At 33.4% G+C, this 14,267-nt stretch overlaps 1 protein-coding gene across 4 annotated transcripts in view; it reads right to left on the bottom strand.

The window, feature by feature from the left end:
• LOC123680047 (serine/threonine-protein kinase NLK) overlaps positions 1 to 14,267 on the bottom strand; it is a 138,451-nt gene that overhangs the window by 14,067 nt on the left and 110,117 nt on the right. For all 4 annotated transcript variants that reach the window (XR_006747482.1, XM_045617696.1, XM_045617697.1 and 1 more), the window contains exons 2-3: positions 14,016 to 14,145; positions 13,875 to 13,930 (exon numbers count right to left, since the gene is read on the bottom strand). Coding sequence is in view for 3 of the 4 variants with exons in the window: in XM_045617696.1 (XP_045473652.1) it covers positions 13,875 to 13,930; positions 14,016 to 14,145 (186 nt within the window). In the remaining variant the exon portion in view is untranslated. The remainder of the gene's footprint in view (positions 1 to 13,874; positions 13,931 to 14,015; positions 14,146 to 14,267) is intronic.

Here is a 14,267-nt window from a genome sequence, read left to right on the forward strand (position 1 = left end):
ATATGAAACGTTGATTCTCTTTGGTACATAGGAGTGCGTTTTTTGTGGATAAACTTGCGAATTGAGTTAAGTATCGTATCACTGACATGTTTTCATTTCCGCGCGCTTCATGTCAAATTTGTTCATGTTGGGGACAAAATTTGCTTACTGAAAATGACATATGCTCCCTCCATCTATGTTTATTATTCTGAGTTTTACTTTATCGGTAAGTTAACGGGACTTCAGCCAATCAATATCAGGGTTTGAAGTAGAAAGAATACTTCATATATATTTGGGTCCATGAACAATTGTTTCCTCATAACATGACCATCATGCGTAAAATATCAGTGAGACGAAAGATATAAAATACAAGCGGGTTTTTTTGGGTACATGCTCGAGAGATAGTAGCCACTGTCGTGGTTGAAGAAGAAGGAGTTTTGATGGTTGTTGTCTATGGTATTTCAGTTCGGTAAGGTTTTGCAATTCATCAAGAATCGTTCAATGCCAGAACAACTTTTCAAAATTGTGGGAATATAATGGGAGTTAATCTCTTCCCGAAGTTCATAGAGCACTTCGTCCATTTTACGGTCAACATAATCGGCCAAGTGAGCAAGCAATTCCTACAGTTATTGATGGTTTCCGCACTTATTCTACTACCAAGATTCAAAATAATCAACAGGACAAAGAAATGTGCGTAACAATTGCTGCTGTAGAAGCGAAGTGTTGAAGAAGACGCCGAAATGTCGCTACGTCGCCGTTCTCAACTTGTTGGCCTTTGTCCTCCGACTACGTCTTGGCTACGTGCCTATAAAATACAGCTCATGCAAGGACTAAAGCTAAATGACAATCGTGAAGCATTGGAAGCCAATATTCAAGCCACCATCGATAGATTTATTGGAAAAAGTAGTGAAAATGGGACTGATCATATCCCTATATTATACCTAAAAAAGATTCCAAGAATGTTGTCAAAACATACATATCAAGCATTATCCAACAATTCGACAGAAAAATATAGATAAATTTCGACGACAAACCTATACTTCTTCTGGAAGTACCTTATTGACAATCAGTCAATGAATTCGACATGAAGTATTTTATTGATCGAGAGCTGTTAAAGGAACAAACAAGAATCCTTGAGGCCCACCGGAATTTAAAATCCTAAAACGGTACTCGCATACTCCCTTTAAAAAGTCAATTGGCAACGCATGGCGGTACTACTAACCGATACGCCACAGCTGGCTAGCAGAGTAGTACCGTGGGAAACCGGAGGTCCGATTCTACGTGAAGGTTTTTCATCTCGGAAAGGTATTATCAAACCGGCAATTCAAATCTCAAGGGAAAAAACTGATTACTTCATGGTGATTCCGAAAAATTTTTAAATTGAGAATTCATATCATATGTATCACAGGGTATACTGAGTCTTATACTGTTTGGTGCAATATTTTCATTATTTCGTTCCTTATCCGTTCATTATATATAGCAGACAGTAATTTTTCCTCAGCACCCAGTATATATTTCAAGTTTCATCCTATAAAAAGGCACCGATTATTTCAAGTTATACGAACACATTTCTCTACAAAATTCAAAATATCCCTCTGTATCTAGATTAGATCTAGAGGAAAGATTTATTTAAGAAGAAAAATTGAATAAAGAGAAGATTAAAGAAAAATATAGGTACAAAACCCTTCATAACGATAAATTTCAATCTATTTATAGCAATAATCATAAAAAATGTATGCCATGGATAGAACAGAGTGATCTCTGCCTTCCAGTTAATCTCCAGCAGAATTAACATCAGACAGTCGATAAATCCTGGGCCTGCCACACAGATGACACTATTGACACTACCAGTGCCAGACCACTTTTTTAATGATAATACCAAACTTCAAAAGATGTGTGTCAAAATTCAGAATCATTACACTCCTGAGTCCAGAGGAAGAAATTTGGCTCTAATAGAAGTGATTGCTGAGGTTGCAGATTATTACGAAAGCAAAGACTGAACTTCTACAGATCCTTTTTTCAATTTTTTTTTTGTTCTTTAATCTTAATCTACTAAAAAATCTTCATTATATCTACAAGCGGACTTGTTCTCAAATCGTATAAATGCATCTAAAGGAAAGTGGTTAAATGAAACTTTCTAGGTTTACCTTACACATATTGGATGTCTGAATGAGTTTAGCTTGACTTCACAAGTGGAGAAATCCTGATATATAGGACATTGAAAAAATATTAATATTGTTGAAAACATTTGGATATAATAAAGGTGTAAGATAATATTAAAAATGATCCTCTTTGTTCCTGTTCCAATTGCATGTAAGTAGGAATCGTCTTCACTCCAGAACTAAATGTAATGATAATGTACAGACTTTCAACTAATAGAAAGCCTAGAGGAAAGAGAACAGGATTCAATGTTTAAACGGCCTGATTCTGAACTTTAAAGCTTGTAGATTCTGTATTATTCAAGGGAAAGAAGGGATGTCTAACAGCTGTCGTGAGAAAACCTCTTTTAGTTTAAATAGCTCAACTATGAACACACGGAGTGTGGGGGAGAATATTATACACTTGAAAATTAAGAAAACGGTAATAAAATGATTCTGCTCGATTTGTGATTCATTTTTAACCAATTTGTACCTTCCTGAAAACTTCCTAGGAAATTCCTTACAATATTTAACTTACAATTGTTAACTTACAGACGACAGTCAGGCAAGTTCAAAGGCAGCAGGACGATCCAAAAGAGTGAAAATGGATGTGAATCTGCTTGCGAAATTTAGTAAAATAAAACAGTATGAACTGTAATCCTTCAAAGCTAAATATTATTCGTTGTTTAATCCTATTCGTTTGAGTTACAGGTTGTTCATTCATTTGTAAGTTAGCTCTGTTCGTTTATTCAGTTTAGAAAAAAATTTACATCCCTTGAAATATAGACCGCTCACGTTATGAATTAGTGAAATCGAATGAAAAACGTATTCTACTTCTTCAAACGTTATAAGAGGCAATAACATTGGTGGAAACAACATTGATCTACCAGGCAGAGAAACCGCCCTTTGAAGTCTGAAAATACATACACCCGCAAAATTAGGGAAACGGACAAAAATTTCAACTGTTCAGATGAAGTTCCCATTCACTTCCCTTAATGTGATATACAGGGGTGAACAAAGAAAAATAAAAAGTAAGGTTTATAGTAGTGTTATTTCGATAAGATTCAATACCATCGAATAAAAAAATCTTATTAAAATTTTTTCAGAAATGAAAATGGAAGTGATCTCATAGTAATAAACATAGATAGAGGGAGCATATGTCATTTTCAGTAAGTAAATTTTGTCCCCAACTATTAGATTTGACATGAAGCGCGCGGCAATGAAAACATATCAGCGATATGTTTTTCACCTAATTCGAAAGGTTTCTCCTCAAAGAACGCACTTCTTATGTCCCGTAGTGAATCAACGTTTCATATTAACTCAAAATATATTGAAATAAATAGCTAAATATATCAGAAATTCAAAAAACAAACTGCAAACGACGTGAAACAGCCGATGACACTAGGAGACCAAAAGTTGCTTAACCTTGGATTTCAGCAGGTAGATACAGAAAATAATAAATATTCTTGTTATAAATTCGACAATTAGGAAAAATATCGGATTCCAAATATTCAAATTCGCATATTCAATCGGGAATCACTCAAATAAATATATTTCGTTCAGTATAATATACATTCATAACGACATAGTAAAATTGTGGATTTGAAAATATATAACAATCCGACAACGTAATCTAACCATGTTGGGGACATGTAAAAATTGCTCCCTCTTTCTATGTTTATTACTCTATGGAAGCAATCAAACTGTAATACCTAACCAAACCATAAAATAATTATTAAATTTTTCTTTTTATACTATTCTGTTAGTTTCACTATTTTTTCTTTTCATTGACTATTAATTGTTACCTATTGTTTTGTAATGATTTGTTAAATAAATTTGATTTGATTTGAACCAGAATTTTCAGTTATTTTTTGCGATTAAAAAATTTTCCTGTAAATTTAATAGGTCGTATCGAATACGTCATCTGTCACCAACCTCGACATGAATGAACGAGTTGAACTCGTATTTGCCAAATACCTACAACGATTCGCCATTTTTTTTTCAATGAACTCTCAAGTTGTAGATAAATCGTTCGTAGTTATCGTGTTTTCCCAGCTTATCGACAGAGATTATTCCTTTTCCTAAAGCAAACTACTGAAACGGGTTTGTCTCCACACCTACTCGACGTTGGAACATTCTATAACCGAATTGAAGAGGAGATCATGAATGTCCATTGTGTGGTATTCATCGTGGATGGAAGGTTCCCAAGAGTAAAGGGATATCTGAAATGCCAGCTTGACTGGTCGAATGTGAAGCAGAAAAAATTCGTGATAAAGGCACTGACTTTGTGTCAGGAGCTTTCGAGGGATTGGTCTCTATACATACAGGGTGTTCCTAAATTTATGCGACAAAATTCAGGAGGTGAATGCTCGTATGAAATTAAGATGGGTCCTTCCTATAACAAAATTTCCTCAGCTAGCCCCTTTCCGAGATATCACCCTTAAAAGGTGGTGACTAAATTTCAGTTTTTATTTTTTTTTTCTAAAATTCTAGTAAAGCTAGAAACTTGAAATTCTGTAATTTTTGTGCACTTGAAACTTTGACACATATCATGCATGTTTCTCCTTCCCTACAAGCCCAGCGTTGGACGGAATCAATATCTGGATGAACAAGCGCACAAAAGCCTCTGACTTCATGCCAATGCTTTTCTGACAGAAATTTATTCAGAAATTCTTGAAATTAATTATTTCTGTGCACACTGCACACTAGTAAAATAAGGGGACAAAACGGACAAAATCTCTACTAAATTTGTTCATTTCGGCAGATTTAAGCAATTTTTTTCTTACATTGTGCTTGATTTCATGGAAACGTAACTGTTAAGATGTCGCCTTAGTTACTATCGTTTTTTGTAATAAACAGGGGCGAACAAGAAAAGTGAAAAGTAATTGAAAGTAAGCATTCATTCAGAACACCCTTTGGAGTGAATCTTTGACAGCTGAGAATGTTTACTAACTCTCAGATGTTTAATCATCTTTTCTCCAATTCTGTGATTATTCCGTTCATTCTTCCACATCTTGTAGAACAAAATCGTGCGAGAATATATCAAAAACGCACAGTTTTCATGGTTATATTTTATTATTCTATGTTGGTACTCCGAACTTTCCGCCACGGCTTTATCTGTCAATTCATCAATTTGCCTTAAAGAAATCAGTTCTGCCAACCAAAATTTTTCAATGCAAAAATCACTACATTATATTTATGGAAATATTTCATTAATTTCAATGAAAATGCAATGAATTAGAGAAAATAATGTATAATACTCGTACAGAAGGCTCATTCTACCACTCGTTCATTCCAAAACTCGCCACTTCGTGGCTCGTTTTTGAATTTTGACCTCGTGGAAGAATACCAATGCCTTCTGCACTTGTATTATAAATTACTATTCTCTAATTCTGTGGTTATTCCGTTCATTCTTCCACATCTTGTACAACAAAATCGTGCGAGAATATATCAGAAACGCACAGTTTTCATGGTTATATTTTATTATTATATGTTGGTACTCCGAACTTTCCGCCACGGCTTTATCTGTCAATTCATCAATTTGCCTAAAAGAAATCAGTTCTGCCAACCAATATTTTTCAATGCGAAAATCACTAGAAGATATTTATGGAAATATTTCATTAATTTCAATAAAAATGCCATGAATCAGAGAAAATAATGTATAATACTCGTACAGAAGGCTCATTTTACCACTCGTTCATTCCAAAACTCGCCACTTCGTGGCTCGTTTTTGAATTTTGAACTCGTGGAAGAATATCAATGGCTTGTGCACTTGTATTATAAATAACTATTCTAAACATTTCCTCTTTTTATTTTTTGTAATTGATTATATGAAAAAATACAGCACTTCATGTGATACCGTTGTTGAACGAGTAATTAATGTTTCGGAGCTCTTAAAGTAAATTAATTGATACACTGAATTAAAAGTGTACATAAATTCCATAAAAAAGTTAATTATACCTACACATTAATTCAGTTATCATTTTTCAACCGATGAACATGACTTCAATACAATGAAAAGTCATTCATCATATTGATCAGTTTTCACCTGAAAGTAATAAACACAGATAGAGGGAGCATATGTCATTTTTGTAATCAAATTTTGTCCCCAACATGAACTATCAAATTTGACATGAAGCGCGCGGAAATGAAAACATACCAGTGATACGATATTTCACTCAATTCGCGAGTTTCTCCACAAAGAACACACTTCTTATGTCCTATAGTGAATCAACGTTTTATATCAACTCTAAATATATTGAGATGGTTACCTAAATATATCAGAAATTCAGAAAACAAACTTCAAGCGCGCCAAACGACTTGAAACAACCGATGACACTCGGAGAGCAGAAGTTGCCAAACCTTGGATTTCAGCAGGTAGATGCAGAAAATAATGAATATTCTGCTTATTATAAATTCGACAATTAGGAAAAATATCGGATTCCAAATATTCAAATTTGCATATTTAATCGGGAATCACTCAGATAAATATATTTCATTCAATATAATATACATTCATAATGATATAGTGAAATTGTGGATTTGAAAATATATCACAATCCGACAACGTAATCTAACCATGTTGAGGACATGTAAAAATTGCGTATACTCCCTCTATCTATGTTTAATACTCTATGGTTTTCACTGTATCAAGGAACAACTTGAACCTGAAATGTACGGTTCATTATTCGATCGGTTGTACTTTATAACAATAATGTTCATTGAAATTGTCCGAAGCAGTTATTGTACGACTTTATACAACTAATGCAAAAAGTTCTTCTAACCAATGAATATTTCATCGAAACAATATACACTCAACATCAATTTCAGAATTGTGCTATTGATGAACATATAATCATAATATCAATGAATAGTGGTATATGTTGAAGAATAAAATTTCATTATATTGATAAATACGTACATTGCATCGATTGAATCGAATAGATGTATGCCATTCTTTAATACATTAAAAAAAAATTCTTCAGTGCACTGAAACCATTTGAAATGCTGTAATTTCTCTCAAAATCTGAATATCACAATCAATAAAAAGAGGAGATGTTCAGTAAAGATGAGGTAACATCTGGGCGTCCGTAAACATTCTCGACTGTCAAAGATTCACTCCACAGGGTGTTCCAAATGAACGCTTACTACTGACTTTTCTTGTTCTTTTTTTGTATATTAAAAAAAACGAATAGTAACTAAGGCTACATCAGAACAGTTATGTTCCCAAGAAATCAAGCTACAATGTGAAAAAAATAATTGCTGAAATCTGCTGAAAAATTCAAGAGAGAAACCTCTTTGAGGTTTTGTCGGCGTGTACAGCTACAATTATAATGAACACTTTGTTTTTGTTCATTATTTCATAGGTTCATCATGCAAAGACCGGCGTGACTGAAAAATGCACATCTTCGAACAAAAGGAAGTTTCATTAGATAACGGTGCACCACTCTGACCAAACGGAAATGCCATGTTGTAACGGAACCCTAGACGTTGGCTGCTGCGTGCGTTGGTGCAAAACCACCTCCATCCGAGGGTGGAGGTCTGAGCTGAGAGTAATGGTTGAAACGCGAGAAGGGTGTGACGTCATTGGACGAACACGTGTGTGGGAAACATTAGGAAAACGGCTGTTGCTGTTGCATGGTGTCGTTGAAATATTACAGCTATCTTTCTGATGAGCACACAAGAAAATTCAATAGCCAGTTGCGCCCACTATTGATAAACACTCTCACGTACTAGAGGAGTGAGGGTTGATGCAATTTTGGTGTTGATGATTCGTCACAGCCTATAGGTTTGTTAATTTGATGGATAGTTCCGTCAGTTTTGGTTCATTATTTTCAATTATGGTCCTTTCGAATGGTTCGAGGAAGATAACATTCAAAACCTATGAAATTATCCATAGTTTGCGATATTTCCAATAAATGAACCTTTTTATGTATTTCGAATGACTCTACTGAATCCTAATAGGCTAGGGCTAGATCACAGTATTTTAATACTGTAATAATGATTGACTCGGATTTTCAATTAAATAGAACAATGAAAACAGCAATAAGCCATGTTCGATTAATAGAAGGGTGATTGACGTCACTTTTAAGTAACATCGACATACGTAGCATATGTTCTTCTTTATGATGTAACACTGCCTCGCGTCACTTCTAATTACTACTGGTTTTATTAATGCTGGTGGTCGATTGAGAGATTCCTTGGATAATTTTAAGAAAAAACCATAAACATGGGCCCGCAAACGGTTTGTTTTCGAGATACAGGGTATTCAGTTTCAGAAAGAATATCACCCTGTAGATTTGTATTGAAAATTGGAATATCACATGATGAAAACTTTTAATTGGAATACCTATGGCAAATTCAAATTGAATATCGTGTGAAGGGAAGGTGCTGTGATGAATGAACTTGAAAAAAAAACTACTTCAATCTCGAAAATAGAATGTTTGCGGGCCAATGTTTGTAGTACTTTTAACTTAAAATGATCCAAGAAATCTATATCATTTTCGTTTGTACCTCCAATTTAGAAAGACCCTGTATAGGGATACATGTGGTTTCCAAGCTTTCAATTGGATCATGATCGAGTGCTCACAAGATAATAATTTCACTTGCCTGATTTCCTGATATGGTGCTATGGTTTAGACAAAATATTAGCGTAATAATTTGCCTTAAATTTTGGGTTCATAACCTAAATAAGATTTTTTATGAAAAAGAAGACCTATTCCAAAATTATAGGAGGGAATTTCCAAATCTGTCATTTGGCCTATTCAGTTTAATATTCACTAGAGCGCTAAATGATCTTCTGACAGCACTTCATGAATGATACTATTGAAATCTACAGATTTGGATCTCTGCAACGGACGATTTTTGAGAAAAGAAATATTAGGAAAGTCTTATTTATTTTTTAAGACGAATCTTCTGTTTCAATTTATGAGGATCAAATTTTTGTCTCCAATTTTCGTAGTATTGAATAAAAGAGGAATTTACACATTAGTAAATGATAAAGTAAAATAACCAACATTTCTGTTACCTGAAACAGATGACAACTCGCTTTGCTATGTGAGATAGGGTGAGATAAATCACAAAGTGTGTTCACAGGTCGACAACCTTCATCATTAAAGCTCCAATTTAAAGAATTGTATGGAGATATTCTGAATATTTTTCGATTTCGAGATGAACATATACAGGGTGATTCACCGCGCCTATCAGGAGTTTATGGAAAACTGATCACAATTTTGTGCTAAAAATTTGGATGTTTGAGTTCGAGACAATGATATTTCTCTCTAAAATATTTTGAGGTCTTTACAACTTCCGGTTATACTTCCTTATTCCAAATGGCACATTCTGTATATTATTGCATCATTAGATAGTTTTTTCGATGACAATTTCAGCAATATGCCATACTTTGGGTAAAAATTTAACGGTTCATGAGCAAATGGAATTTTTATAAAAAATCATGGCGATAAGGACTCACATTTTCTTGAATATTTCGGCAAAAAAGTTTTTTTCGAAAATTTGTTTCTTTTTCGATTCTGCAAATACGTAGTATTATAAGACTATTTGCGGTTTGGACCAAAAATGTACAAAGTACAATTTGGGAAAAAATATCAGATTAGTTTTTGTGATCACCGAAAATGACAGGAACTTTCGTCTTTTAAATGTAATTCCCAGTTTTCCATAATCAGATTGAAGGTACTCATCCAATTATACATTGCTTTAATGCATATTTTTCCCAGTAAATTTGTTTGAAATCTGATAATTAGGTCGAATAATAATAAAAAGCATGAGAGTACCAATAATTATTAGTCATTTTGCCCTTTGTTTATTTGTTAATTGATATTATCGTTACGTGATAGATACTTGTTACTGACGATGATTTTATGTATGCTGTGCATTAACATTTTTCCCCACAACAGAAATGATCTCTCTATCAAAAGTTGAATCACCCTATATAAAACAGCCTCATTAATTTTCCGCGAATTAATGAATGAGTAATGGAAAACCATAACCGTAATAGCAAAATTCGTCCATCAATACAGCAGTAGCAATTTCCTCATTTACCATCATAGAATTCAGAGATAACGCCGACGATTCGTATCATTGTAATTTTTTTCAACGTTATTTAACCCTTACCCGAAAAATTAACCTTGCTCGTCGTGAAAAGCCTAACCCGGAGTTTTTAATTTACAACTTCCGTTAACGTTTAATTGCCTATTAAGCCAGCGATTCCAGTGGTTGGTTCATTCACATTGTAACACACTAGAGAGATCCATAATCTAGATAGCAGTTCGGTGTTTTTGCTCGTATCAAATAATAACCGAGGCCCCCTCTGATATTATTTGATGTTCGATCTGGACGAGGAACAATACCGACCTTTCGTTTTGATAAATTAATCATTGATGATGATGATGATGATGGTGAGGTGAATTTGAAGCGGCGGCGGCCAGTCAGGGATCGGGTTAATTGAAGAAGACCGAAACGATAATAGATTACTTCCAACCGTGCGTGAAGTGGACGCTTTGCGAACTATAACATTTCGATGTTTCCTGTTTGAGTGTGGTGCAATTCTACATTGCTTTAATGTATCAATTGCATATTATTCCCAGCAAATTTGTCTGAAGTCTGAAAATTAGGGCGAATAATAAATTAGATAGCATTAAAGTGACTAATAATTCCATTTGCCCTTCCCCTATTCATTAATTGATTATTATTGTTAGATGATTCTTGTTACTGACGATGATTTTATGTATGCTGTGGATTATCATTTTTCCTCAAAACATAAATGACCCAATTGTAAGAAAGATTCTTGTAGATTATAAGATAATAGATTAGTTTCAACTGTGCGTGAAGTGGACGCTTTGCGCACTATGGAATTTCGATGTTTCCTGTTTGAGTGTGGTGCAATTCTACATTGCTTTAATGTATCAATTGCATATTTTTTCCAGTAAATTTTTTGGAAGTCTGAAAATTAGGGCGCATAATAAATTAAATAGCATTAAAGTGACTTGAGCGCGTGCTAATAATTCCATTTGCCCTTCCCCTATTTATTAATTGATTATTATTGTTAGATGATTCTTGTTACTGACGATGGTTTTATGTATGCTGTGAATTATCATTTTTCCTCAAAACATAAATGACCCAATTGTAAGAAAGATTCTTGTAGATTATAAGATAATAGATTAGTTTCAACTGTGCGTGAAGTGGACGCTTTGCGCACTATGGAATTTCGATGTTTCCTGTTTGAGTGTGGTGCAATTCTACATTGCTTTAATGTATCAATTGCATATTTTTTCCAGTAAATTTGTTTGAAGTGTGAAAATTAGGGCGCATAATAAATTAAATAGCATTAAAGTGACTTGAGCGCGTGCTAATAATTCCATTTGCCCTTCCCCTATTTATTAATTGATTATTATTGTTAGATGATTCTTGTTACTGACGATGATTTTATGTATGCTGTGAATTATCATTTTTCCTCAAAACATAAATGACCCAATTGTAAGAAAGATTCTTGTAGATTATAAGATAATAGATTAGTTTCAACTGTGCGTGAAGTGGACGCTTTGCGCACTATGGAATTTCGATGTTTCCTGTTTGAGTGTAGTGCAATTCTACATTGCTTTAATGTTTCAATTGCATATGTTTCCCAGGAAATTTGTCTGAAGTATGAAAATTAGGGAGAATAATAAATTAAATAGCATTAAAGTGACTTGAGCGCGTGCTAATAATTCCATTTACCCTTCCCCTATTTATTAATTGATAATTATTGTTACGTGATACTTGTTACTGACGATGATATTATGTATGCTGTGGATTAACATTTTTCCTCAAAACATAAATGATCCAATTGTGAGAAAGATTCTAGTAGATTATAAGATAATAGATTAGTTTCAACTGTGCGTGATGTGGATGCTTTGCGCACTGTAAAAATTAGATGTGTCCTATTTAAGTGTGGTGTAATTCTACATGGATCGAATGTATCAATTGCATATTTTTCCCAGCAAATTTGTCTGAATACTGAAAATTAGAGCGAATAATAAATTAAATAGCATAATGAGCGCGTGCTAATAATTTCATTTGCCCTTCCCTTATTTATTAAATGATGATTATTATCAGGTGATTCTTGTTACTGACGATGATTTTATGTATAAATGATCCAATTGTGAGATAGATTCTAGATAGATCAGTTTTAGTTCCAACTGTGCGTTTAGTGGATGCTTTGCGCACTATAAAAATTAGATGTTTCCTATTTGAGTAGTGTAATTCTATAAGGCTCCAATTAATCAATTGCATATTTTTTCAGCAAATTCGTCTGAAATCTTAAAGTTAGGTCGAATAATAATAAATAGCGTCCTAATAATTATCAATTTCATTTGCTCTTATCCTATTTATTAATTGATAATTATTATTAAGTGATACTTCTTACTGATGATGATTTTATGTATGCTGTGGATTAACATTTTTCTGATCCAATTGTTATACATTTTTCTGGTAGATTATACGATATACGATAACTTCACCGTGCGTGAAGTGGATGCTTTGCACACTATTAAATTCGATGTTTTCTATTTGAGTGGTGTACTTCTATATTGCTTTTATGCATCAATTGCATATTTCCTCAGCAAATTTGTCTGAAATTTGTCAAAGTTAGGTCGAATAATAATAAATAGCATGAAAGTGAATTGTGCACGTGCTAATAATTAATTGTTTCATTTGCCCTTTCCCTATTCATTAATTGATCATTATTGTTAAGTTATACTCATTACTGACGATGATTTCATGTATGCTGTTCTTTAACATTTTTCCTCAAAACTTGAAAAATCCAATGGTGTGTCATTTTTCTATTACATTACACGATAATAGATTACTTCCAACCGTGCGTGGAGTGGATGCTTTGCACACTTTGAAATTTCGATATTTCTTATTTGAGTGTGGTGTAATTCTACATTGCTTCAATGCATCAATTGCATATTTTTTCCAGCAAATTTGTCTGAAATCTGAAGTGGCTTGAGCGCGTGCTAATAATTATTAATTTCATTGCCCTTTCCCTATTTAATAATTTGTTCAAGTGATACTGAATTTCAAAAATTATTACAATATGAGAAATATCGTGGGTGGCTCAAAAATTGAAAAATATTGAGATACGAAAATGTGACATTTCCTCCGAGACCCTAGTTTGAGAAACATGTGTCATTAAAAGTTTCACAGTAGTAGTTTTAGCTCTTGAGTAACAAGAATCCCAGCTTTAATGATTTTTGTCGAGTTAATTCCGGAGAAAATAATTAAAATAGATCTTAAAAGTCGTACATAAAAGGTCATTCGAAAGAAAATCTTAAAAAAAAACTTCCACCAATATTTTTGATCGTAGAGTACGATAATGACCATTAATTCTGGGACACCTGTATATTGTACTTTAAGTTGATTCTATACAAATTTCGGAGGCGATAATTTCTCCTAGACAATTATATATTTCTTTATAGTGATTGTCACCATTCAATAAATTTTGTGTTCAATATCAGGAAAAAAAGCCTATTGAATCTGACTGGCAACATTGGTGAACAATTTTCAATGATGTTGTGTACAATATGTTCAAAAATCATCCATTAGAATATAAAAAAGTTGGCTAATAAGCAGGAATGCCTACTTTCACGGTATGTATATAATACTATACTAAACACAGGAAATAAATTCAAGTTGACTAGTGAACTCTGAAAATTGATTAATAAAATTTCTCAAACATGTGAATCATATGAAAAAGGATACATTTCTTGGAAAAAGTCTATGTGTGGAGGCTGAAGAATATCCAGGGCTGAAAGAACCTGCAAAGATATTCAAATTTTTCGTTATGACGAACAAGAGTTGTACATTTATATGTAATGCAATTGAATTCAGTATTTCACTCACGTTTTGGTGCTTGAAGGAACATAACATTTTCAATTCTCTAAAAACTCGTTTGGATGACACCAGAGACTGGAACACATTTGGCAGTTTCTTCAGGGCTACTCGTCTGCCATCTCTAGGATCGGTTACAGCCCTGTAAAAAAAATAGTATTTGTAAAAATGGGAGCGATAAAACCACAATTAGAAATATCAAATGATCGATTTAATAAAATATCAAGAATATGAATATTCTACTTGTGTTATAAATTTTCATGT

Source organism: Harmonia axyridis, chromosome 5 (genome assembly GCF_914767665.1).
Source record: "Harmonia axyridis chromosome 5, icHarAxyr1.1, whole genome shotgun sequence".
Lineage (NCBI taxonomy): Eukaryota > Metazoa > Arthropoda > Insecta > Coleoptera > Coccinellidae > Harmonia > Harmonia axyridis.